This window comes from Chelonoidis abingdonii, chromosome 15 (genome assembly GCF_003597395.2).
Source record: "Chelonoidis abingdonii isolate Lonesome George chromosome 15, CheloAbing_2.0, whole genome shotgun sequence".
Taxonomy (NCBI): Eukaryota; Metazoa; Chordata; order Testudines; family Testudinidae; genus Chelonoidis; species Chelonoidis abingdonii.
In genome coordinates, this window is record NC_133783.1 from 33,872,505 (window position 1) to 33,900,122 (window position 27,618).

The 27,618-nt window shown below is 40.3% G+C and overlaps 1 protein-coding gene across 3 annotated transcripts in view; it reads right to left on the minus strand.

The window, feature by feature from the left end:
* The window catches only part of PDE6C (phosphodiesterase 6C), a 52,360-nt gene extending 37,703 nt beyond the window's left edge, over window positions 1-14,657 (minus strand). For all 3 annotated transcript variants that reach the window (XM_032793115.2, XM_032793114.2, XM_032793116.2), the window contains exon 1: window positions 14,178-14,657. In XM_032793115.2, the coding sequence (XP_032649006.1) occupies window positions 14,178-14,657 (480 nt within the window). The remainder of the gene's footprint in view (window positions 1-14,177) is intronic.
* Between the last annotated feature and the right edge of the window lie 12,961 nt (window positions 14,658-27,618).

A 27,618-nucleotide genomic window follows, 5' to 3' on the forward strand; every position in this document is an offset into this window, starting at 1 on the left:
GCAAAGTATGCACCTTATTCTCTTCTAGTTCTCCTCAGTAATTACATGTTCCACATTTTCTGGGTGCCCAAGCTGAGATCTTTGGGCTTGATTTGCAGAAGTACTGAGCACGCACAGTTGCAACTGAAGTTAATGGGAGCTGAGTTCGAGTATATAATGCTAACTAGTCAGAAAAATCTGGTCCCAAGCATCTCAAACTAGGCACCCAAAATTAGAGGTTTCTAATTATCTGAATCTCTCTATTTTCTTGTCTATAAAATGGAGATAATGTCACCCTCGCAGGGGTGTTGTGAAAATAAATGAAATAATGTTAATGAAGCACTCCCATATATTGATGAGCACCATAGAAAAGCCCATGTGGAAATTGATAATTGAGAAGGGTTTAAATAGTGTGCAGTAAATAAGGCCTATGGCTGCACATTGAGCAATGAGTGTAAAACAAAATAATGAATAACTGTTCAGTAACTGAGCACCATCCAGCCTGTCACCTGGATGAGGCAGGGAATCTGTGGGAAAATAGTAGTTGAGTGTGTAATTAAAGACTGTATCAGGGCTGTTGATTAATCACAGTTAATGCATGCGATTAACTCAAAAAAATGAATCACGATTAAGAAATGAATCACAATTAATCACAGTTTAAATAGCACTGTTAAACAATAGAATACCAACTGAAATTTGTTAAATATTTTTGGATCTTTTTCAAATATATTGATTCCAATTGCAGCCCAGATTATAAAGTGTACGCTACTTACTTTATAATATTATTTTTATTACAAATATTTGCACTGTAAAATGATAAACAAAAGAAACAGTATTTTTCAATTCACCACATACAAGTACTGTACTGCAATCTCTTTATTGTGAAAGTGCAACTTACAAATGTAGATTCTTTTTGTTACAAAACTGCACTCAAAAACAAAACAATGCAAAACTTTAGAGCCTACAAGTCCACTCAGTCCTACTTCTTGTTCAGCCAATCGCTAAGACAAACAAGTTTGTTTACATTTACGGGAGATAATACTGCCCTCTTCTCAGGGGCGGCTCCAGGTCCCAGCACACCAAGCGCATGCTTGGGGTGGCAAGCCACTGTGGGCGCTCTGCCGGTTGCTGCTAGGACGGCAGGCAGGCAGCCAGCCTTCGGCGGCATGCCTGCGGATGGTCCACTGGTCCTGTGGCTTCGGCGGACCTCCCGCAGGCAAGCCGCCGAAGGCGGCCTGCCTGCCGTGCTTGGGGTGGCAAAATGCCTAGAGCCGCCCCTGCCTCTTCTTATTTGCAATGTTACCAGAAAGTGAGAACAGGTGTTTGCAAGGGACTTTTGTAGCTGGCATTGCAAAGTATTTACGTGTCAGATATGCTAAACATTCATATGTCCCTTCATGCTTCAACCACCATTCCAGTGGACATACTTCCATGCTGAAGATGCTTGTTAAAATAATAACGCATTAATGAAATTTGTGACTGAACTCCTTGGGAGAGAGTTGTATGCCTTCAGCTCTATTTTACATGCATTGTGCCATATATTTCAGCACATGTTCATTTTAAGAATACTTTCACTGCAAATTTGTCAAAATGCAAAGAGGATACCAATGTGAGATTTCTAAAGATAGCTACAGCACTTGACCCAAGGTTTAAGAATCTGAAGTGCCTTCCAAAATCTGAGAGGGATGAGGTGTGAAGCATCCTTTCAGAAGTCTTAAAAGGCAGGGCTGGCTCTAGGTTTTTTGCCGCTCCAAGCAACAAGAACAAAAAAAAATCCTCCCAGAGTGGACTGCCGAAGCAAAAAATGTTGTCTCTGGGATTGTGCTGTCCCAAGCACGTGCTTGGTTTGTTGGTGCCTAGATCTGGCCCTGTTAAAAGAGCAACACTCCAATGCAGAAACTACAGAACCTGACCCACCAAAAAATAAAATCAGCCTTCTGCTGGTGGCATCTGGCTCAGATGATGAAAATGAACTTGCGTCGGTCTGCACTGCTTTGGATTGTTAGTGAGCAGAACCCACGTCAGCCTGGACACATGTCCTCTGGAATGGTAGTTGAAGCATGAAGGGACATATGAATCTTTAGCATCTCTGGCATGTAAATATCTTGTAACACTGGCACAACAGTACCATGTGAACGTCTGTTCTCACTTTCAGGTGACATTGTAAACAAGAAGCAGGGAGCATTATCTTCTGCACATGTAAACAAACTTGTTTGTCTGAGCGACTGGCTGAACAAGAAATAGGACTGAATGGACTTGTAGATTCTAAAGTTTTACATTGTTTTATCTTTGAATGCAGTTATTTTTTGTACATAATTGTACATTTGTAAATTCAGCTTTCATGATAAAGAGATTGCACTCCAGTACTTGTATTAAGTTAATTGAAAAATACTATTTCTTTTATTTTTACAGTGAGCACTGTGCACTTTGTATTCTGTGTTGAAACTGAAATCAATATATTTGAAAATGTGGAAAACATTCAAAAATATTTAAATAAATGGTATTCTATTATTGCTAGCACGATTAATCTCAGTTAATTTTTTAATCGCTTGTCAGACCTAGACTGTATCTTAATGCACTTGCAAAAGGGGCGCCAAAAATGAAAGAAAATGGTACTGTTTGCAGAGTACAAAGTACCACAACTGCTTGTAAGATTTGCCATTAGAAACTCCAAATAGGATATTCAATTGTTTTTGTGCTATTGAGTATCCTCAAGAGGAATTTTAAGATCTTGAGTTCAAGGTAGAGAACTTATAAGTGTCTCTCAGTGAAGAGGTGGCATGGCAGAGATATTCCTCTAATCTCTGCTTTCCCACTTGTGAAGTTTTGCCTTTAGAAATTGTTGCTAGGATATGTCTAACTTATAGGCCAATATAGAAATGCTGAATTGTTCAGAATTCTTTAATGTTGTGCCCTGGAAAAGGTCTCCTTTAATATTAGTTATTTGATATCCCATCTTTTAAAATTTGTATCTTTCTGTCCTAGAGGAATATCTACCAGCCTACATATCTGGGTAGTCTTCATATCTGGGAAAGGAATGAGGATTTTCTCACTAAACCAAGGCACTTTTGCCATATTTGCAGAGTGGTCTCTTGCATAGAATGTTTGAGCTCCTGAGGAAATAAAATATCTTCACCATAAATCAAATTGGAAAGAATAAAAAGAGAGAAATATACAGTTTTGGTGCTTTGATATATGGGGCTATTGTTTTGAGTTTCTGTAAAATATACCCAGTTCCGAATTCATCACATTATAGCTGTCCTGTTACAAAAGTTTCCAGTCGAAGGGACCAGTGCCTCCTTCCTTTTCTTTTGACCCTCAGCAAGCTGATTTTTGGTAACTTTCTATCACATTAAAATTGCTGTTTATTTCTTCTAATTCTTTCTTTATCTGAAGTAAGTAGCAGTACTGGGAGGACTTGTAGGAAATGCAGTGTTTGAGGAAGGATCTTCATTTTTATCAAGATGAGTCACCCCAAACATGGATAATAGTAAATTTTGGCATCTTTGAAAGTCTTGACATAAGATATGTAAAAGAAGTTGCAGATTTAGCATTAGTAGTTTAGGTAAATTGGGTGAGTTGTCCAATTTACAGTGGATCCTTGCAGGGGAGAGGGGGCCTGTTAGGATGGAAATTTAATTAGAGAGTTTCTGTAGGCAGATTCTTCAGGAAACTGCCTCTGATTCTGTCTTACTCACCTGATACAGTTCTGTAGACATCTAAATCATGTTATCATGTTTAAAGCATTAAATAGACACCTGTGCTTCACTGAGATAGAGAATCTACAAAAAGAGCAATTTTATGTTCTTCGTCATGAATTTTGATGCCTTGAATCTCTGGAGATTCTCTGATAGCTATTGCAAACAGTTCACTGCCAGTGTGTTGCAGACAAAAGACGTGACAAAGGGAAACCTTTGCTTGTCTTCTGCTTTAGGACAAAGTCTCTGATTTGGAGCCATTCAAATAAAGGAATGCAGACAGAGAATTGAGTCCTGATCCAGCTTCCATGTGTGGCTCCTGATGTCTCTATAGTACTTAGCACAATGGGGTCCTGGGCCTGCAGGCATTACTGCAAATTAATCAATAACAGTAGTAGGGTCTGCTAGGTCTCTGAATCCAAGACACTGTATCCCCGCTAAAGTGGACAAACACACCAAAACAAGAAGAGGGTCATGTTCTGCTTCCCAAAGAGGTGGACATTAAGTTTGCATTGGGAGTGCAATTATTCCAGGCCTAAGACAGAATTAGTGCTGGGGAGCAAGAGAGCTATCTGGTTATATGAGTTTTACAGTGGAATAAGAGAATCCAAGAATTGACACTAGCAGAGAAATTAGCACATGATACCTTGTGATAAATTCTTTAGTAATTTGGAAGTTCTTATTTACTACCACTGAAGTTATAGTGTAAGATATTTAGACCGCAGAGTTCCTGATCCTCCACTCAGTTATGTCAGTTTTACCTCAGTGTAACCCCACTGACTTCACCAGAGTCAGACTGAGGTAAAACCAGCATCGTGGAGTGGAGAACCAAGACCACTGGGTCAGATTCTACTCTTTGTTACACAGGTGCGATTCACAAAACAGGATAGGCTCGTGGAATCACCCTGGATTTATTACACCCTGGGAAATTGAAATCAGAATCTGACTCAGTTATCCTGAGTCACAGAGTCATAGAAATGTAGGGCTGGAAGGGTCTTCCAGTCCAGGACTCCAGCCTCCTTCACTGAGGCAGGACCAAGTAAACCTAGACCATCCCTGACGGGTTTTTGTCCAACAGGTTCTTAAAAACCTCTAACGATGGGGCTTCCACAACCTCCATTGGAAGCCTATTCCAGAGCTTAACTATCTTTATAGCTAGAAAGATTTTTCCTAATAGCTAACATAAATCTCCCTTGCTGCAGACTAAGCCCTTCTTTTCCTATCTATTGTTTTACCTCTGTGTAATTTCACAGTGTCTTCATATATAATAATAAAAAAGTCTGAAATTGTTGAAAATTAAAACCAAATCTATCAATATATTTCCATAAATTTAGATACTGATTGTTTGATCTCAAGTTTTAAATAATTTTAGGCTCTGGGCACAATCTTCCTCTCTGTACGAGTGGGTGTCTGGGAAGTGCCCACTGCTAAAGGATCCCCCCCCCCGCCTAAGGGGAGGACCCACAGGACCACAGAAGCCCACTGATTACAGGGGACAACTAATAAAAGAACAGGGACGGGAGTGTGGTCAGAGGGTCATAAGAAGGGAGCCTGAAGGGGACACCGAGCAGAGAACCCCGGACAGCGCCCACTGCTCCTCGAAGGCGTCAAGGGAGCCAGTGGACGCCGCCCAGAGGAACTCCGCCCGGATACGTGAACGGACCATGGATCGGAAACAAGCCCCACAGTCACCGGGGTTCTTCCTCTCTATATCTATTGGGTTCCTGGGAAGGGGGCGGGCGAAGCCTGCCCACTGCTAAAGGATCCCCCCCTAGCCTAAGGGGATGACCCACAGGACCACAGAAGCCCACTGATTATGGGGGACAACTAATAAAAGAACAGGGACGGGAGTGAGATCAGAGGGTCATAAGAAGGGAGCCTGACTGGGACACCGAGCAGAGAACCCCAGACAGCGCCCACTGCTCCTCGAAGGCGTCAAGGGAGCCAGTGGACGCCGCCCAGAGGAACTCCACCCGGATACGTGAACGGACCAGGGACCGGAAACAAGCCCCACAGTCACCGGGGTTCTTCCTCTCTGTAGCAGGGTGCTTACCATGCTCCTGCCCTGAAGGGCCTAAAACAGCCCTGGGGGAAGGTTGTGGCTGGGAGCTACTAAGATGGGTTGATTGGGAAGTGGCTGCAGCTGGGCCATGCCCCAATCAGGCCACAGCTGGCCTGATAAAGAAGCTGGGAGCCAGGCCCTCAGGAGTCTTCCTCTGCCTGTAGAGGGAGAGGGTCTGGCTGCAGGGAGCTAGACATAGGGTACCTGAGTGGAGCAGGGCTGGGCAGAGGAGCTAGGGAAGTTCCTGCCTGGAAAGCCCCAGACTGCAGCCTAGCATTAGGCCAAGAGGTAGTGGGGGTTGCAGGGGGCAGCCCAGGGGTAGGCAAAAAGGCAGCAGGTCCAAACCCCTTTTGCCTATGATGAGTGGCTGATACTGCAGTCTGCCCCAGTGAATGGGGGCTAGATGGAGACTGGGCAGTAGCCAAAACTGAGGCAAAGTGGAGATAGTGGGTTGGGGGGTCCCCAGGGAGGGGAGATTCAGATTGGTGGGGTACTGCCAGGGGGCAGCACCCCAGTTAAAAGGGAACCAGGGTCCAGGGAGAGACACAGGAGCCAGGAGGATCACTGGCCTGCAGAAAGTGCTCCTGGCTGGAAGAGAGCTAATTCCTGAGGATGACCAGCAGGAGGTGCCACAGGGGTGAGTCTGCACATCTACACTCTCATTTGCACCAGTGGAAATCAAGAGTCAGTTTAGTGCAAGCAATACAGTTACATCAGTGTAACTGAGAGGAAATCAGGCCCACTACTTCTGAAAACAACTTGCATATATTTTTCATAAGGCTGTTGCAAATCTGAAGTGAACATGTGTAATTAAGATCCAGCTTGCATCTTTAGACTTCTATATATGGAGTCTGATTCTGATACCAGGTTACACTGCTGTGAATCAAGGGTAACTTCACTGAATACAATATACCCATTATGGGTTAAAACAAGTGTAAGTGAGATGAGACACTGCAGATCTTCCGAAGAAGAAAATAAATTAAAAAACTGAAATTCACATTTGAATTTTCTGGAATAATTGTGCCATTCATTTACAGTGAATCCAACCTTAGTTGAAAAATCAGTTCAGAGAGGTTCTCACTGTCTGGTCTGTCTCCAGAAAAGCTATTTGCTCTGTACCTATCCCCTTCCATGGTCCTCATTCCAGACCTCAGGTTCTTCAATGAAAGGTATGTTTTCTCCTTTAATGTTAAAGCACATTTTTTTTTTGGACAGGCCTTGTGTCTTTTGCAATGACCCCTTCTTATTTCTCTGCTTTTAGGCATCCTGAAAATCTTAAATGTATTCTGACAAAAAAGTTATGCAAAATGTTACAAATGTTTCATGACTTTTTTGTTTACATCAGACTTAAAAAAAGTGATACAGACCAAAGTTCTGACGTTCTAGACTTCATCCAAACATTTCATGCAGTATTGACTAAGAAATGTGTGTTATCCTATAACATTTTCGTTAGCTAATCTAAAAGACTTCAGCATTTATGACTGCATTTACTGGCAAAATACAGACTCAGGTAGGCGAGTCCAGCTCCTATGCAAGTCTCTGGGTCAATTTCAGTGGTGTAAATTGGATCAGAAATTAGGAACATTGTCATAAGTGGCAATGTCCTGAAACCTGCACTAATATGATTTTCACTGGATGGTTAAAAAGAATGTAACTTAGTACTTACGTATTTAATGGAGGGGAGATGGAAAGGGAGTAGCAGAAAAAGCAACTGAAAAAGAGGGTAAGTGAATGTGCGGCCCTCTTCCTAGCAGGACTGCCTGGCTCCCTTATCCTGCTACTAAAAACGGGCTGGAAGAGGGGGTGGTGTACTGGCTTATTTTACATCCTCTTGTTAGTTTCTGTTCCTGCTATACCCTCTTCTGACCCCTCTGTGATAGCGACACTTATTTTTGGACACCTTTTGCCATTGTTACCAGTGACTCAGGCTTTTAAAAACAAGATGTTAACAGCTGAGTTACATCAAAGTGGTGTGCTTATTACTTTACCTCTTACATGCACTAACTCTGTTTTCTGACCAGCTTAAACAACAGTTATGTGGGCACTGGATTTTTCTTATGAGGATTCAATTGTGAATTTGAATGGAATCAGACGAATATCTAATCTTGGGTAAGAAAATGTCCTCAATTTGAGGACAGAACAAAAAACTACCAATTGAAGTCAATGGGCCAAAACCAGAACTGGTGTAAGTGGGTGGAATTCAGTAATGTTGAGTAGTGGATTCTAAAGAAGGTGATATATTCCTGAGTTCTAGATGGCAGACTTCTGCATCATGAAGACATTACTAAGCTTTCCTATACATATTTGGTAACTTAAATCACTTGGAGCTAAATCCTGCTTGTCTAGTTACAAAAACTCCCATTAATTTCAAAGCAGGAGAGTAAAACAGTTTTGGTCTTTATTCTGTGCCATGTAATTTATTAGCAACACAGAAAAACTGAACCCTGATATCTTCAAGATAATTAGGGTTTTTAGAGCTGAAAGTAAGCAGAGAAATAACACTAATGTCTCTAATTTTGCTGTTTAGTGGCCATTCTGAGACCCTTCCAAAAGAAGAGCAATCTGTAGGTATGGTTGCTGTAAGTAATCGTGTCCTAAAAATAAAGAAAATCAAGCTGACTGCCAGCCTACCCCTTTTCTGGGACGCTTAATGGAAACTGGTTCCTGTTTTTAAAATGTTTTTGTCAATCAAGTGGGTATTGTCTAGTACAACAGGATGGAATAATTTTCACCCCTTATCCAACAACAAGTTGCTATTTGGCATGAGAACTGGGGTCTTTTTTTTTTCTCATGAAGATCACTATTGAGAAGATTTGCCTTGGAGCATATACTACTCAAATTATAACTTTCCCAATACAAAAGATCATTCTGCTCCATGGGTGAATGACTCTCTCTGGTTTTTAGTTGAACTTAGGATCTCTTCTTCAAATTTGATTCACCTTTCAGATCTTCAAGAAGGCAGAGTTGCTGATGCATTAGAACAGTGCTCTTTCTCTCTCCTTCTCTAATCTTTAATAATCCTGACCTTGTTTCTTGGAAACTCCCTTCCCAAGGCTGTTCTAATAATCTCCCTCCAGCTTCCACAGCTTGGTTTAAGATTCTCCTTCTCCATCACACACCTTATTATAAACTGTGTTAATTAAGGAAGTGACTACCCTTTCTCTTCTGAACAGCCAGAGGTTGGAAATGGTGGCCTCTAAGAAAATTGTTTACTTTATCCTAGGGAACTCCTCTCTTGTTCTTTTGAAGTTCAGACCTGACCATTACATTATCTTCCAATGCAATGTACTGCAGAAAGCTGTTTTCTGGACCCAAAAAAGAGTTCTGATTTCACCATTCTCAATATCCACTGTGGCCTTGACTTATTTTGAACCAAATTTTCACTAGTCATGTAGTTTGACACCATTAAAGCTATGGTCAAATTTGGGACACTGTTTCTTGAACTGGAATCTAATTCTTAGTCAAATATATTGTCTTCAATTAGCTATAAATTTGGGAAAAGTTAATTTACATATTAGATATTGATTTAAATTAAAAAATAAAAGAAAATATTCTGATCTGACTAGAAAATTACATATGCACTTATACTTAAAGGCTGAGACTCTAGATTTATTTGTAAGTCTCCAAAATTCTTCTCTTTGCTGAAGTAGTCCCATAAGTGATATCATCTTTTAGAATTCTGAAATATGGAGTGGCTGGCACTGAGAGATGCTCAATAATTGTGCACCTCATTGCCTGGAGTTATGGTTACTATATTTTCCTGGCTTTTGTTAAGCTAATAGACTCAAGTTATAAGGGTTTATGAGAAACCATTATTTTGCATTTGTGTGTTAGAGCAATATACGCTACCAGTCACTGAGAATAATGAAACACTATTTATGAGGACAGCAAATCTGCCTGGCCTTCTGTTTCTCACTACTATTAAATCCTGGATTAAACACTCTTAGCTCCAAAGATCAACAAGCTTCTAATCCTCAGGGGGAGGGAATTGCTGTTGTTACTAAGGTAATTGTAGAAAATCTGGATCTTTTCCTCTGGTTTTCTCTTGTGAACTGCTAGGATGAGGAGCTTCCTCATGTTTATTGGTTTTTTCCAGGTTGAAAAGAGAATCCTTCAAGCACTGGTTACCAGGTGCTGAAAAGGGGAATGTCTCATGTTTTAATGATTACTTGCTGCCATTTTATTCCACAGTCACTTTTTCATTTGAATGATCTCCTGTCCAGCCCCAAACCATTTAACCTAAAACAAACAAAAAAAACCAACCAGGTTTCCTACTAATGTGTGAATCAATTATCAATATGAATTCATTGAACAGTATCTAATACAGGGATAGGCAAACTGCAGCCCACAGGCCGGCTCTGGCCCCTCAGGGCTTTGGATCCAGCCCGCGGGATTGCCCCTCATGGTGCCATGGGCCCCGTGCCGCTCTCCGAAGTGGCCGGCACCATGTCCCTGTGGCTCCCGGGCAGAGGAGCAGAAGGCTCCATGCGTTGCCCTTGCCTCCAGGCACTGTTCCCCACAGCTCCCATTGGCTGGGAATGGGGAACCATGGCCAATGGGAGCTTCGGGGGAGGTACCTGGTGGTGCGGCAAGGGCAGCGCACATGGAGCCCTCCAACCCTCCTCCCCCAGGGGCTGCAGCGCTTCCTGGAGCAGCATGGGGCCAGGGACAGGGCAGGCAGGCAGGGACCCTGCCCTGGCCCCGGGGCGTGCTGCTGCCACCTCAAAACCGCTTTAGGTAAACAGCATCAGGTCAGAGCCCAAACCCTGCCTGCACCCTGCCCCCCAACTCCCTGCCCTAAGCCCCCTGCCTGCACCTCACACTGCTCCTGCACCCCAATCTCCTGCCCTGAGGCCCCTCCTGCACTCTGCACCCCTCCTGCACTCCAACCCCCTTCCCTGAGCCCCCTCATACACTCCGCACTCCTCCTCTGCCCCAATCCCTTGCCCTGAGCCCCTTCCTGCACACTGCACCCCCTCCCACACTCCGCACTTCCTCCTGCACACCTGCCCTGGCCCTGCATACAATTTCCCCACCCAGATGTGGCCCTTGGCCCAAAAAGTTTGCCCACCTCGATCTAATATCAGTGTGTATATATAAGCACACATAACGTAGTCCCTAGACTTTTAAATCAGTTTTCTTTCCTGTTTGGATATTGCCTTTTGTTTTCTTTCCCTTGTAGCCTCATCTTTGAAAGTCACAGCATAAGAGTTCTTGAGACACCAGTATGTGAAAATGTTCACTCATGCTCCGTGACCATGTCCACACAATGAGATGATTCTATAACTACGTATTGTTATTACAAGCACTAAATAAAGTTAAACTATATGTAGATAGGGCCATGTTCACGGCCATGAAAAATGCATTGTGGACCATGAAATCTGGTCTTTTGTGTGCTTTTGCCCTACACTATACAGATTTCACAGGGGAGACCAGGGTGAATTGGGGGTCCTGACCCAAAAGGGATTTGCAGGTGGAGTTGGCAAGGTTATTTTAGGAGGGTCATGTTGTTGCCACCATTACTTCTGTGCTGCCTTCAGAGCTGGAAGACCAGAGAGCGGCGGCTGTTGGCCAGGCACCAGCTCTGAAGGTAGTTCCCCACCAGTAGCAGCACACAAGTGAGGGTGGCAAGGCAATACCATACCATGCCATTCTTACTTCTATGCTGCTGCCTTTGGAGCTGGGTGGCCAGAAAGTGGTGGCAGCTGACTGAAGGCCCAGCTCTGCAGGCAGCAGTGGAGATGTAAGGGTGGCCATACCATACCATGCCATTCTTACTTCTATGCTGCTGCCTTTGGAGCTGGGTGGCCAGAAAGTGGTGGCAGCTGACTGAAGGCCCAGCTCTGCAGGCAGCAGTGGAGATGTAAGGGTGGCCATACCATACCATGCCATTCTTACTTCTCTGCCTTCAGAGAGAGGCTCCCAGCCAACAGCCACTGCTCTCTAGCTGCCCAGCTCTGAAGGCAGTGCTGCCTCCAGCAGCAGGGCAGAAGTAAAGGTAGCAATACTGCAACTCCCCCTACAATCTTGTGACCCTCTACAGCTCCTTTTTGGGTTAGGATCCCTACAGTTACAACACTCTGAAATTTCCGATTTAAATAGCTGAGATCAAGACACTTACGATTTTTAAAATCCTATGACCATGAATTTGACCAAAATGGACCATGAATTTGGTATGGCCTTATACAGGGGTAAATGATTTCATAGATTCTAAAGCCAGAAAGGACCATCATCATATTTTTGCTTAGCACTTAGGTAGTGAACAGACCTGTTTTCCTGGAAGCACGCAGAATGCAATTTGAATGAAAACTACTCCCTTTTTAAGACTGAGATAAGGATTTAAGGTCTGAGCAGCAGGAGCTCCTGCTTCAGTAATATAATTAACCCATGACATAAGAAATGTTCCTGATTAAAGGCCAATCCTGCCGTCCCTACTTAGGTAAACCTTGTGGTGATGTCAGTGGGAGTGTTGCATGAGTAAGGAGTGTGGGTTTGGACCATTTAACTCTTTCGCTGGTAGAATGGAGATGGTGATCATTTTAAGGGTTGCACAATTATTTTCAAAGGCCAAATCTTCGTCCCATTGAAATCTATGGGAGTTTTGCAATTGACTTCAGTGGCACCAGGATTTGGCCCTGAAGTTTCTAATGCTTCTGTATTGGCATAGACCTCTAGCTCCCTAATAAATGCATGTATGAGTAAAAATACAATAATTTCATTGATTATATTAAAGTTTTAAAAATTGGTTGGTTGAATAATAATTGGACATCAGACTTGGTTCTGTTATGTTCCCAGAACCATACATGCAGAACCACTATTGGGGCAAAAAGCACAATGATCTTATTTAAAAACATTCAGATTATTTTTAGCTTGGCACTGTTTTTTGGACACAGAACAGTAGAATTAGATGGGCTACCCCACTGCAAGCAGCCTTACACATGATATATGAAGTGAACAGTGCAAGGTCTAAGAAACATATCTTCCTTGAGCCTCTTGATCTTTTCTTACATAATCAGCCTTATGAATTTAGAAGGATTATCCACCAGTCTCTCCATTTGTCAGTAAGAAGCAGTAAGTCAGATGCTCTGTGTCACAAAAACAGCAGCATCTTAGCAGTTAGGCAGATATTGGACCCAATCCTGCATTATTTTTGCTCCCAAAATTCCAATTGACTTCAGGTTTGAGCCTTTTAGTTTTTAAAGATTAGGGAAAGTACTTTTCACATGTACTTGTCTCTTTTCTTGTGCTTTAATAATAGTCCCAACCAGGCCAATATGGGCTTGTAATTAAAATAGCCTTGATTTTGGCTGACTTTAGCAATATGATGAAATGTAGAATTTGTTGTTTATCTCCATGAAGCCATGGATAGTTTTGCAATCCAGAAAGGCATCCTGCATTGTTGGTGCACCCCAAATTCTCACTGAATTCAGGATCAGGCTGCCTTTCTCTAAAATGGCACCAAATTTTGATTATAAAACTATGAATTCAATGTCAAGGAGCCAGATCCTGAGCTGATTTAACTGGCATAGCTCCATTTGAGTATTCTGCTTTACACCAGCTGATGTCTGGTGCTGAGAAGTTTGCAGACTAGATGTCACCATTTGATCATTTAAATTCAGCAAGTCTGCAGATGTCAATATCTGAGAGAATGAGTCTGCTTCCCCGTTTATTTCAGAACAGACATTCTGAAGCTGCCTTGTTAATACATTTGGAATTGGAATAATGCTCGTTCTATGATACTTATGATGTAACCGTTGTGTAAGTTACAAGTGAAAAAGATGTCTGTGAAAATAGATTGGGTGCTCTGAAAGGAGACGAGCAGATCTGACTAATTATGTCTCAGCTAGAGACAGATCTGAACCGAAAGCTTTTGGGGTGTTTTACTTTGAAAACTAGACCTCAATCTGAATACTCTGGTTTGGGCCTATCTTTACTCTTGGCTCATTCACCACCTTAAAAATCACTGCCAGCTCTGACTACCTGACATGCAGTGCTTTAGGGCAGCAAAATGCTAATGATTGATCTATTCAGTAACCGTCTGTATGGGTGACTATGGAATAATAAAGGAGACCATTTACCACTTTGTTTAGGACAGCAGAGCAGAGCCTACCTTGGTCATTAAGGACTCAGATTTACATTAGTCCCAAACTAATCTGATATCCTCCTCCCCATTGCACAGCAAATTACTTACATCACAAATGTTGAATCAGGAAATATGAAGTAACAAACCACACTAGATAAAATGACCTCACCTGATTTTAAACTTCATATCCCATTGGTTTTCTCATGTTTCTTATTTTGAGTTTCTGTCCTCTGTTTGGGGTTTGGCACTTCGAGGAATGAGTCTATGCAAAGACCCCATTTTGTACCATAGGCCCTCTACAAGAAGTTCAGCAAAGGAATAGAGACCCAGTCCCCAGAACAAGACACGCACTTACCTTTTTCACGTCAGGTACATTAAAAAACTTCTTGGTATGAGCAACCCATCCCACTATCCCAATGTCCAGAGGAAAAACAATCTCACTGTCTGGGGCTACCAGGTTCTCCTCAAACGTGGAGGTGGCGGTGATATTGAAAAGCCTGGTGGCAACCTCAGGGATGCCATTGCGGGCACGGCAGATGAACATGCTACACCGGTCAGCTGCCACCAGCTGTGCCAGCCTCTGCAGGGCCTTGTGCACTATCTTCTCCATGCTGCTTTCTTCCTCCTGGATTTCTGTCAGCAACTCAAAGAGCACATGAGACTCCTCCAGCCGGGACATCTCCTTGAAGGAAACTCCATCCTTCACTTCCCCAGGGCTGACTTTGAAGATGGTTCCCAGTGCTTCTGCCCTCAGCTTTCGGTCAAAATACTCCTTGGCAAACTGGGGGTTGTTCTCTAAGTATTTCTCAACATCGTCTTTATTTATCCCACCCATTTTGTGTGACTCTCTTATGGCTTTTTAGAACTGCATCACCCTAGAAGCAGGAGCAGCAGCAAGAAGTCCTAATTTGGTGTTAGTAGGAAAAAGGTCCGTTGCACATATTGTAGCTGTCATGGGCATAGTACAGTAGGTTTGCTCTGTGGCTTCCAAACCTTCTGGAACCCTTGAGATATGACAGAAGGCACTGGCTTAGTGTCTTAGTGTGGGATCTTGGAGGCTGCTAATTAAAGAGATGTCAGGACACTAAACCCTTGAGCACTCTTAGCTCATAAATCCCAAGGGAATCATTTTAGACTAACCAATCCAGTCTTAGGCTCTGTGCGACACTGTGATAATGTGTAAATATGTTCATGTATATACACACATCCTCTCTTGCATATGCTGTATGACGTACTGTACAAAAGGTTTCCATTGACAGTTAATGTGGGAATGCCCTTTAGATTCTCTCTCCATATGTTTGCAAATTATTACTTCATGTACATACATGTGCTCAGACAAGCATATGCGCAGACACACATGTTTGCGAGGTAAAGAGGGAATAGAAAACAGAGTTGCATCGTAAAGTTGCTTAAAATATCAAGATTTTCTTCCCTTTCAGGTAGCTGGGAGGTGACTGATGATGGTTTATCAGTAGTGGTAGTTAAAAACCATAAAGCTATAAATGGACCTTACACAGTAAAAGCCTGTTCAAGTCAATGGATTTTTTTACCTGTGTGAGGATGGAATTAAAGCCTTAGGATTTGGTACAGTAAATGCAGGAAACCAAATAGGATGGTCATGCTACTTTTTTTCTTTTGTACATAGACATGATCTGAACAAAAAGGGGAAAATAAAGGAAGTGACCAAATGCAAATTACAATGTTAAACCTTGTTGGCAAAATCCTTAGTTCTATATGAACTAAATACATATGTTTGTATTTCTTTTGTTGTCCAGTCATCAGCCTCTAACCATACATGCAATAAAAACATTAATTAAAACCACAAAGTGCACAATGACAAAACATCATATAAAAGAGTTGCATTAAATGCACTCTCTAACCAACTTAAACTGTCTCAGGAAATGTCTGATTGAATGGACAAGACTCACAACATGTCCGGAAGGTCAACACCCTTGGTCTCTCTCTCACACTAGGGTGGGCAGCAAGTGAGTTCTGGAGTTCACCAGAACTCTGCAACCTGCTTGCTAACATTTAAATCTAGTAAATGTTGACTTGACTATCTCAGCTGATGTCAATTGCCCAGGTAAAATGTGTGGGGAAACATATTATCTAAGAAACCAAGGATCCAAACCAGTAGAGGTCCAACACCAACATCTTGAACTGCAGCTCGAAATAAAATGAAAGCTAGTGAAATCTATGGAGCCTGGGTAAAACATGCTGAACCACTATTAAATAGCTGAAGTTTTGGACTAGTCCTCAGGTGTAACTCCATGTTGAATATATTGAAGCAATCAAATCAAGAAGTGACAAAAGCAGCAATGATGGGAAGCATGTGTAATGGCCCATATTGGCTAGGAAAGAATCTAATATCCTGGTCAAGTGAAGAGGAAAACAAGAAGGCCTGGTTACAGCTGCTATCTGGAAATCCTAGAGCAGCTCAAGGTCCAGTAAAACTCTTAGTGTGCAAACATTGACTAACAAAAGGCAGGTGAATTCCCTCAACTAATTTGGCTTCTGCCATTATATCTACAGAGACTGGGAGAACTCTGGTGGCAGATGGTAAAGATCAGAAATATATTTTTAGCTGCTACATTATGATTTATATTAACTCTTGGGTGAAGGAAAATTCTTGAGGAAGTTTTTTGTACAATTGTAGAGTGTAAAATAGAGAGTCCTTTCTAAGTACTGTGAGTACACCTTGAAAAGAAATCCAATGAAATAATAGCTGTTTTCCCTAGCACACCACTGTTGCTTGCTTTTATCAGGACTGAACCTCAGGACTAGCTCTCAACAATGCCTAAATCTCAGCCAGGAACAAAAGTGTTGTATACGCTAGGAATTTTTCCATAAAATTTGCTATCGTTGCTAACAACGGTTCAGCTCCACAGAACCATCATGGGAACGCAATGCAGACAACACTCTCTGTGTTTTAAGGTGTGTACAGTCAATATCTACTTTGAGTAAAGTTAGATTATATTGTATTTAAAATTGATGGGGAGCCCCATAGCCCACGAGAACTCTCACTACTGCTAGTACCTGTGGAGCTGGAATGATGGTAGCGATTGTGGAAATTTTTAGGGGAAAAAATCCCAGTGTAGAGAGAGTCTGGGAAAACTTAATGGCTATAAACTGTTTTGGTCCACTGAACAGTGTAGAGTTGAATGCAGTCAACATACTAAGAGGACTGTGAACCAAATGAAACTCCTCTTGTAACTGCAACATACATAGCGAGGAAGATTTGACAACATAGAGCCCTGCAGAACTCCACAACAGCGGGCCCATGGGGCTGATGAGCAATTGACCAGTCCTACCCTTTGGATCTTCTCAATGTGAAAAGAACAGAGATTCCAAAGTAAACACTGTTCATCCCTGCCAGGAGCCACAGATGTATCAGCACCAACTTGTGTCAACTGATCTACAGGCAACTGACAGATCTAAAAGAATCAGGACAGACATTTGGGACAGATCCTCTGGTGTAGCCAAACTGCCCAGAGAACAAGTCAAGGGTTGGTGTGCAAACATGACTTAAAGCTCATCTTTACACTTGCTTCTCTGTTCTGGTACATGCTGTTCCTCCTGCCCTGGGTTAAAGCAACCTGACAACTGAAATATTCCAAACTGAAATAGCCACAAAGACTCATAAGTGCAGCTGAGGATCAGCGTAGCACAGAGGCATCCTGGCAATCCTCCCCCCTTTCCTCTAGCTATGCTCCTTTTTCATTATTACGTCAGCAGCATGGTGAATGGCATAAATGCCCTTGTGTTGGAGTTGTGACACTGGAGCAGCTCCTTTACACCCTGAGCTGGTTACGTCGACTTTATGGCAAGATTATGCTGGCAGCATGGTGCAAAGTCCTTGCATCACAATAGCTCTGGCCCTCGATCTTTGTCCACCACCAAAAAGGAATCAATGATCAACACAATTAGCATAGTTACTGTCCCATACCCAGTAGGCACAAGAACAGGGTCAGCAGAAGAAGTAGTCATCTTCCTTGTTCTTACACAATTGTTTCATAATATGATCAGAATGCATGGAAGCAACATGACAGAGATTTGATGTTTGTTTCTATAGAGAAAGAGGCATTTATTCATGGGGTATTTTTTATATTTCCACATACGTTATACTACTTTTTAAAAGAGAGAATGATAAAGAACTGTACCAGTAAACCATAGCAGGGGGATGATGGAAAACAAGCACTGTGTTTGTATTTTCTAATCTTTTTCTATCATATTTTTCTACCAATACTGGGACTTTCTATATAGTGACTCTTAGGGTATTATAAACTCTCCAATCTGTTTTAGTTCAAACATTCAAGAAAATCACACAGAAACATTCCCCTTTATTAACTGTGAGAAACCAGCTTTTCCAACATTACTTGTGTACAATGGCATAATCTCATTAATCCTGAGAAAATACAGCCACCTATGTCCAGGCTACAGAAGCAAGACTGAAGGGAGACAAGGCTGCCTAACAGCCAGTGCTACAGTACGTGTTGATATAGTAAAATGGTTATGTAGACCCCTTTGTGTTGGCATAATTAACAGACTCATTAGAGCACGATAAATGGGGCTTCAAAATTCCATACAGCATAAGAATCAAATCCATGCAATAGCAGTATGTTTTGTTAATTATAATCACACACAGCTTCTTTTTTTTCTTTTTTTGTTTGCTAGGGGCAGGAATGACTACCTTTTCCCTCCACAAACAAACAAACAAACAAACACGGGGCATTAACAACTGGTGACATGAATAAGAAACTTCATAGACACCCATTTTTATATTGTATATAACTTTAATACTGTATATAGACACTCGGTACTGTATTGTGGAAAACCAGTGCAGAGGGATGTGAAGCAACAAATTAACATTGGCTGGTAAACTTTAAAAGAATGCCAGTGGTAAAACCAGCATAGTCCTGTTCAAAAATGAACTAGGCAAATACTTAGCATTAAAGAACACCAGTTCTCAGATTATCAGCTGTGCAGCTGTCACTGTCAAGTCAGGTAGCTGTGAACAAAAAGGGTACCCAATCCTCCTTTTGACCCATGACATAATTGTTTCTATATGCTACAGCATGTTTCCAATATCAGTCCCTACCAAAACTCTTTTTTTTAAATATTTTGTCATTGTAAATCTCCTGCCTCTTCCATTTGTGCTTAAGAAAGTTCATCGTCCTGGTGACTCTCCCTGTTTTGGTTTTTTTTGTGGGGGGGGGCGGGCATGAGTGGGCAGGTGAGGTGGGTTTGAGGCTGCTAAAGCCTAGAAGATCAAACATTTTAGCAGCAGTAGTTGAGTATGTTGCCTGCATCATTGACAGTCCCATGTTTTTGCTATTCCTACATAGAATATATTTTTTCACAAGATATAGGAGATTCAATCTCACTATTATCCCCCAAAGTGGGGTTTGAGCTTAGATTTTTGGTTTGCTTTTGATAACATTGATTTATTTGTGATCTTATTATTAGTTGCTTTCTGGGGCTGTCAGGCTCCTTGAATATTGTGCAATGGTATTTATTATAGACGATTTAATAGGACTTGTGTGCTTGTTAACTGCCTAAGAAAAACAGTTCAAATCTTTTAGCTTCCTCTTAGACTAATTTTATATGGTGTATGCAGTGCCTTTGCTAGTTTTTAGTAGTTGATAGTTTTCCTTAGTTGTGACAGTTTACAATTAACTCTCGTATCGTGTCCCCATTTTTTAAGCAGATAACAGCTAAACTGGCTTAGTGTAATTCTGCTAAATTCTATGGCAAACATCTGCTTATCTACAAATAATGAATCATGTTTGTTGCATGAGATCAAGGATTCAGACCATCCTTCATTTCAGATGGAATTTGGTCAACCTTAGGTTGACCTTTCTTTTAATTATTTGATAACTGCAAAGGATCTCCTTTATTAAATTCACTTTGGCACCTGCAATTTTTTCTGCTAAGTGTTTGTGAAAACATACAGAAAGAGAGAACATCAAGGTAAAAACTCTTTATTGGTGCTTAGGTTTAGGACAAATTCTTCCTTTTTAACTAACTGCTTTATTAAGCCTGTTTTACTTGTGCCATTGTTACTTGTTTTCTGAAGTCAGTTATTTATAACTAGGAAAACACCAACCTAATGATGCTTTTTGAGCTCCTTATACTTCTTTATTGTGATCTGTAAATTAAACTGCTTCAATATTTAGGAGCCCCAGGACTTCAGTGTATATGTATGCATTAAATTCATCATGCCCCAATAAAGTATCTGGGTTCTTTTACAGATTCTCCATTCCTTCTCAGTTCTACAATTTTAAAACATTTTTTCATAGTAATACAGTCCAACATTTGTATGTATCTATCATAAGAAGTTATACTTAAAAAAATCTGAACATGTTCCCAATACGCAGATCTCATAATATAGGATTGTACTGTCAAGTTTCCTAAAAGGTGTCAATAAAGAACTCACTTTTAGTGACTATGAGATCTAAATGTTCACACTATTATACAGAGAGGTTTAACATTAGAAGTTCACTCAGCATAATCATTTTCAGTGCAACATGAACAGAAGAAATAGTACACGTACTTGACAGTGTTGCTATTTCAAAGTAATTCTGACATACACGTAGTTTATTTTAGCATGCATGACGTAGCCTACCTTTGACGTTTACAGTTACTACATCACATAAAACTATTTGTGGCATAGTTCTTAGCTGTATGCTAGTCCTGAGCTCTTACAGTCCATGGAAATTCCTAAGACGGATAACTGACAGATGTAGTTATTTAAATAGATTCAAGTAGCGTATAAATGCCAAAGGTATTTATAAGGTTTCCCATTCAGCTCAGTGTGTATGTCTGTGTGTGGTGTATCTTCATGTTGACAGTAGTTAATATAGTTAATTCATCTAAGATTTTCAAAACAAACATAGATGTAATGTGTTTAATTGCAAAAATTCCAAAATATGTATTTTTGTGGCCTCTGTCTGAATATACTAGGTTGATATGATTAATCCATGATATTAACGTTCAGAAATTTTTATAATTTTTAAAAATGTTTTGTAAAAATTTGGCAGAATACTAGTGCAACCCAAAATCACAAGATTCACATGAAGCACACTTTTCTGAAATCTGTGTAACATTAGAATATGTTTGGAAAAGCATCAACACAGTAAAAAAATAAATAATGTAGCAACAAATGTTGGCTTCGCTTTCCTATAGATATAAGAATTATAAAATATAACAAACATAATTAGGGAAAGCTAAAAGGCAAGAAATCACTGAATGATAAGAAGTAGATGAAATAGCACTTATACACGTGCTGTCGTATGGACTTCAATGCTGACTGTCTGTAAACAATGGTCAGTGATAAATGGTAATGTGTTGAGCTGGGAAAATATGTCCAGTGAGGTGCCAAAAGAAACTGTGCTAACCCTGGTTTTATGTAACATTATTAATAACCCAGAACAAGAGACAGATATCACATTAATTGAATTCACACATGATACTTAATGGAGAGGCTTTGTAAACACAAGTGAAGACACAAATACAAAGAGGCCTACAGAAGTTACAAATATGGGCAAGATATAATAAAATGAGATACACTACTTTGCATTCTTCTGGGGTGAATCTAGATAAGAATTATCCAAAACATAGATATTCAATGAAAGGAGAATATGTGGAAAGTACTAATGCTGAAGAAGACATAGGCATGATCATGGACAGCTAGTTAGAAATGAAGTTGCATTGTTCTATAGCAGCAAAAAAAAAAAAAAAAAAGTACTTTTGTGTTACATATGGCGACATACCATGACATGGACCAGTGTCATAATATTAATAATCTATCTACATTTGTTTGCGATCACGCTTATAATTCTATGTTTGAGTTCTTGGCACCTTGATGCTAAAAAGATGTCTACAAATTGGAATAATTCAAAGATGAAATTATTAAGAGCTAGGGGAATTGACTTACAAGAGTTAAATTTGCATTGCTTGCCTAAATGAACATAGGAGGGATATGAAACCCATCTACAAGTATGTGAAGTTTAAATACAAAAGTAGGAATGGCATTTTTAAGGCAATCCAAGGCAGCATAACTAAGAGTAATGGAATGGCATAATATTAAAGAAAGGAAGGTTTAGGCTCTGAAAAAGGAATAATTTCCTAAGTGTGAGGGCTAGTGGACTGCAGAATTACCTCCCAAACTTAGTCATGGCATTCCGATCACTTGAATAATAGAAAACTGTATTGGACCAATTATTCAAGAATATCCTGGAGGGAACAGTAGGGCACCAGCATGGGGCTGGATAAAATAAAGCTAATGATCATTTTTGTATATAATCCCAGGATTCTATCATATAGAATAATTTATCTGATAGATTTTAATCATTTTCCAATAATCAAATAATTGGTATTAAAAAATAAGGCCTTACTCATGACACTCGACATAATAGCCACAATCCTCCTACATGGTGCAACTATGCCCTTCAGGCCTGTGTCCCTAACAGTGCTAACTTTTCTAGCCTACAAAGCCTGGTGCCACTTGTCCTCCACACTTTTGAGGGCCTAACAATGCACAGGCTAATCTCAGCTTTCATTTTTCTTTTTAAAGTAAAAGTTTAGCCCTTTCCCTTACAAAGTTTTTTAAATATTATCAGCTAGACCTTTCCCAGAAGGTTACGGGTTATTCATGGTCTACCTTTGCGGACCTGTCAAACCAATGGCTGTAGGTCCCCTCAGTTTTTTGTGGGGGAGAAACTAGAGTAATTTGCTGCTGTAGGTTGAAGGTCTTGCTTGGTTGCCACTGGCAGCACTAGCAACTGCTGCAGACTTTCTCCCAGCTAGCTGCCTACAATTGAGATGGCTTCGGTGCAATGTAGTCTTTGCTCACTAGTGCGGGTTACTCAATAGCATGGAATGCAAATTAATGTATGGACAAAGCATGTGACTGACAGCAAAGGACACCAGCATTGTAATCCTGGCACTGACACTAGGGCCTTGATTTTTAAAGGTATTTAGCCATTGCTGCACTCAGCGTTACAACGCTTAACTGATTTAGGTGCCTAAATCTCATTTTTAAGTGATTTAGGTACTTGGGAGCCTAAATCCCATCACTAATCAATGAGATTAAGGCTCATAAATACCTAAATCCCTTTTTGAAAGTGAGATTTAGGCACCTAAACCAGTCAGGCATTGCAATGCTCAGTACAGCACCTAAGTACTTTTAAAAATCTGGGCCGTAACATTTCTGCGTGTTTCCCCATCTGCAAAATTAGGATGACACTATTTCCCTATTTCCCAGGAATGCTACAACAACTAAGTAGCTAATGTTTGTAAAACATTTTACAAGAACTAAAATTCACCTGACGGGTACCATGTATAAAAGTTTTCATTAGAGGAATATCTCCAAAGAATTGCATGTCAAGAAAAGCTAGTACATGTTTTCTTTTGAGGGTACAACAAGAACAATTATAATATTAACAAAAGATGCATCTAAAAATTTGCCATGTGGTCTTAAACACCAGGTTAAAAAAATAGTGATTAACATTTTGCAAAACATCTACTGTATTTATTGTTACCATTTTGTATCTAATCTCTCTCTCTCTTCTTCTAGTTCTTCCCTGGCAAATTGCATGCATGCATGTTTATCTAATCTAAAAAGCATTTAAAATCTATAATAAATCTCTCGATCCAAAACGGTTTTATGACACGTAACGTAGATTATGATTTTAAAACAATGGGCAAATAAACTAACCTGGTTCATCTCTTTCTCTCTCACAATGAACTGCTAAAAAATAGATTTTAAACTAGTCAGTTAACCAGAGCACTAACTGCAAAGCTCCCCCTAGGAAGCATTATGAGAAAATTGAATGACAATGATTTAATAAGCAGCAAAAGTACTCACTGATACAACTTCTCTTTCTGCTATCAGGAAAAATTCACCTGCCAGCACTTCTGAGCTGTCCTTTGATGCTATCTGGACAGGACAATATGCCTTGTTGACAGTTTCACTCACTGGCTATGTTTGTGCTTACTTGTAGTGCAATAGATGGAAATCCATTGGAAAGCAGGAGGACAGAAAGGGTTTCCAGGAAGAAGTTGATCCTTGATTTGTCCAGGCACTTACTGATATTACTAGTCAGTGGTTGTTGATGGTTACTTTCTCTGGTTTGAATATTAATTTGTTTGTTACAGTAAAAATTATCCTATCTACTGAAATGGATTCAGATCCTATGAGTCACACAGACTGAGCATGCATAGTAACTTCTGCTGAAGCTGCTGCCCTCACTTGCACACCCCCCACCCCAATCAGCAAGTACAGGTCATCTCTGCTATGGTTCATGATGCTGTGGCACTCTCAAATGCCACTATCCAATACCAGTTCTTGGGCTGCCAAAAAGATAACCATAAACTATTAATCAATTATGTGAACAGAGATGTAAACTGCACACTGGGAGCCAAATTCTCATTTCAGATACACTAGTGTAAATCCAGAGTAATTCCATTAGGCCAACAGTTATGGGCCCGATTCTGCACCTACTATACACATGCGAGTAGTCTGCACATAGGTAATCCCTTTGGCTTCAATGAATAAGGGTTATTTGCATGAGTAAGGATTGCAGCATCAGCCCTTCGTTCTTGATGTGATTGATATACTACAGACTCTATAAACTAGAAATAATAATAACACCTTTCTCCTAAGGGTAAAATCCTGGCCCAATTGCAGTCAATGGGAGTTTTATCATTTACATCAATGGGGCCAAGATTTCATCCAAAGGTTGGTGAGCTTTTATTCATTAATGTTTGTTAAGTGCATTGATCTCCTTGCCTAGAAGGTGCTGTGAAAATGCAGCATCATATTATTATTTAGTCAATTTGGATCAGAACAGGAAATGTGTGATGAAACATACTTGCTTTTGAAATGATTATTATAGATGGAAACAATTGACTCAGCTATGCAGGAAAATGCTAAAAAGCAACCAAGTATTCTAATGATAAACCTTGATTCAGTTGTTTCCTACATTTAATTATGTAAAAGCAAATTTTGCTTTGGTGTCAATCAGTCTGTTTAGAGCTGCCAAGCCCCACCTCCATTCCCTGAGTGGCTCTGATTTTGTGATACCTGCAATTTCTTTTGTCTGTATCATGGATAAGTCACATGTAGCTAAACAATGGTAAACCAGATTTAACACATTTGGAAACATTCTTCACTTTGAATTGCTGATGTTGTATCCCATAGAGGACCCTCATTTTCTTTGCTTTTGCCTTTCATGGGTTTTATTTTGTCAATACAAAACAATAACAATACTATAATAAACAATAATTTCCCACATATATAATGCCTTTTATTCTGAAACATCCCAAAGCACTTTCACAAACTTAACAGATATGCAAACTATATGTGAGACTTAACCCCCTCCCACACCTCCACTGAAATACATCCACTTCTGGGATTAAATGTAGTTGCTGTTTAATACCAAACATAGACTGTTACTACAGAACAATTTAGGTACAATGTGAAGAGGAAGTAAAACTGCAGGGAAATGGTACATAATTGGAATGGAGTCCTCCAGGTTGGTATTTGGCCAGGACACTGGGATTAAAGTCCCCACTCTTGTGAAGATCTTTGGTCTCCAAGACCTGCGTTTATGTCTCTTTTGCAGCACAGTGCCCCGTAAGACTAGGATGGGCTAGTGGTCTCTGAGAGAAGAATGCCTGCAGCTCTGGCTTTGTTCCTTGGAGAACTCCCATACACGTATGTAACTTTGTTTTAAATGTAATTTAAACTCTGTTTTAAATTCATCTGCATCTGACCTCTTAGAAGAAAAGAGACACAGCGCTTTTCTTATTTTATTTTAGCTTAATGCAGTTGTGGATCCTTATATAAACATAGACTAGGAAAAAATTAATACTGACTGCAAAAAGGCCATTCTCATGGCCGAGCACGAGCATACTATTTCAGCACATAGAGCATCTGAATCTTGAGTTTGGTCCCTTGCTCCAGAGTGGCAGGGCCTGGATGTACTTCACAGGCAGCATGCTGAGTCTGTGGTGTGAGAGAGTGTGTCGAGAGAGTGCGTCTGACCAACTCAGAAGAGACATTGTCTGACACTAGATGCATCTCTTTCTTTCATTTGCTGCAATACTTTGAGCCAGCATTTCTCCTAAGAACTAAAATCTTACTATGTTGCCATGAATAAAATTCTAGTCCTTTCAATATTTAAACTGAAATGTTTCAATGTTAGAAATGTTTTAATAGCTATTTTCTCTCTTGTTCCTTCCTAATTTTGTTTCATTATAAAGTCATAATGAAGCTAAATAAATCATACAGCGAAAGCTTTCTTTTCTAGTTTCCTTTAAAAATCTGACCTTTTCACTATAGTTACTGTCACTGTCATTATGGAAAATATAGTTACTATCATTATGGAAAATATTAATTACTTTTACGGGCTATTCATGGGGAAAGCATTTTAATGGAAAATCAGTGCCAGAAATTCTCTTTCTTCCCTCTTTACTAACTTTAAAGTTAGAATCCTTTTTTTCTCAGTAAAATGCAGCTGAAAAAATACATACTGTTTTCAAAATGTCCATACTTTTTACAATATGCTGTCAAAATTTAAGAATCAGCTAGTGAAACTGCACAAGTTTGACTACCAACTCATGTTGATCTGCTATAAATTTTATAAATGTATGCTGAGTTTTATAAATAGTTCTTTTGTTTACATCGTATTGGAGCTTTAAGAATGTTTTTTCTTCCTCCTAAGCTTTTCCAAGAATCTATGAGCCATTCACTTTCTTTCATATATCTATGTTCACATGACCTGTGTCCCTCCATGAGTGGAGGGGCATAACACCTGCAGTGCTACACTCTGGATATATGGATCTGGATGGAATGGTGCTGGAAGATGGTAGCTATTCTCCCATCAAACTCGCAGGCCAACCTAGTGTAAATTATCATTAACTGAGTCAACATTAACTTGCAGAGGGTTATCTTTGCAATGTTGAATCCTGCCTGTGGGTGTGGTCGGGACAGTGGCTGATGATGATACTCTGGCAGCCTCGGTGAAAGCTAGATTGGGCCTGTTGCCTATAAAAATGCCAGGCATACATGTAATAAATTCTGAGGGCAGTATTTTCAAGGGAACCTGAGGCAGTTATGTACCCAAATTTCATTGAATTTGAATGGGGTTTGGATGCCCAGCTCCCTTAGACTCTTTTGAAAATTCCAGTCATAATGTTTTCAAAGGGGAATTATATTAGTATAATATTAAAGGCACAGACCTGACCCTGAAAACTGATTTGGGATTAAAAATAAGGATACAGATTTTGCAGAGGTCAGAATCAAGAGAACGGCTGGTAACAGGTGCCAGAGAGAAAGTATAGAAATGTTTTATCTGACATTAAATAAACAGCCTAGGGCTATCAAGGGTAATAAAGTTAGTTACACCTCCTCTTCATTGTTGCTATTGATCTTGTGAGAAGATGGACAAAGCAGATCAGTTATATGGAGTTGTGCACCCGTGTATCTGAGCCTCCTATGTGTATCCATCTCTCTTAGAGCTATATGTGCATAACTGTCTCCCACCAGTATTAACAGGAATTAAGGGAGAGGTTTTAAAAGCTGTCCAAGGGATATGGATGTCCAGTTCTCTTTTATCTGAATGGGTCCAAATTTATCAGGCAGCACTAAAAATCTCATTCTAAATTGAAAACTTTTGCTCATCGACATTACAATATACTGCACCTTTGTATGTGTTACATGTACTGTTTTATAGGGTCTTACTCAAACAAGTTTAATGTATTATAGCATTGTAAGAATACTTGTTATGAGG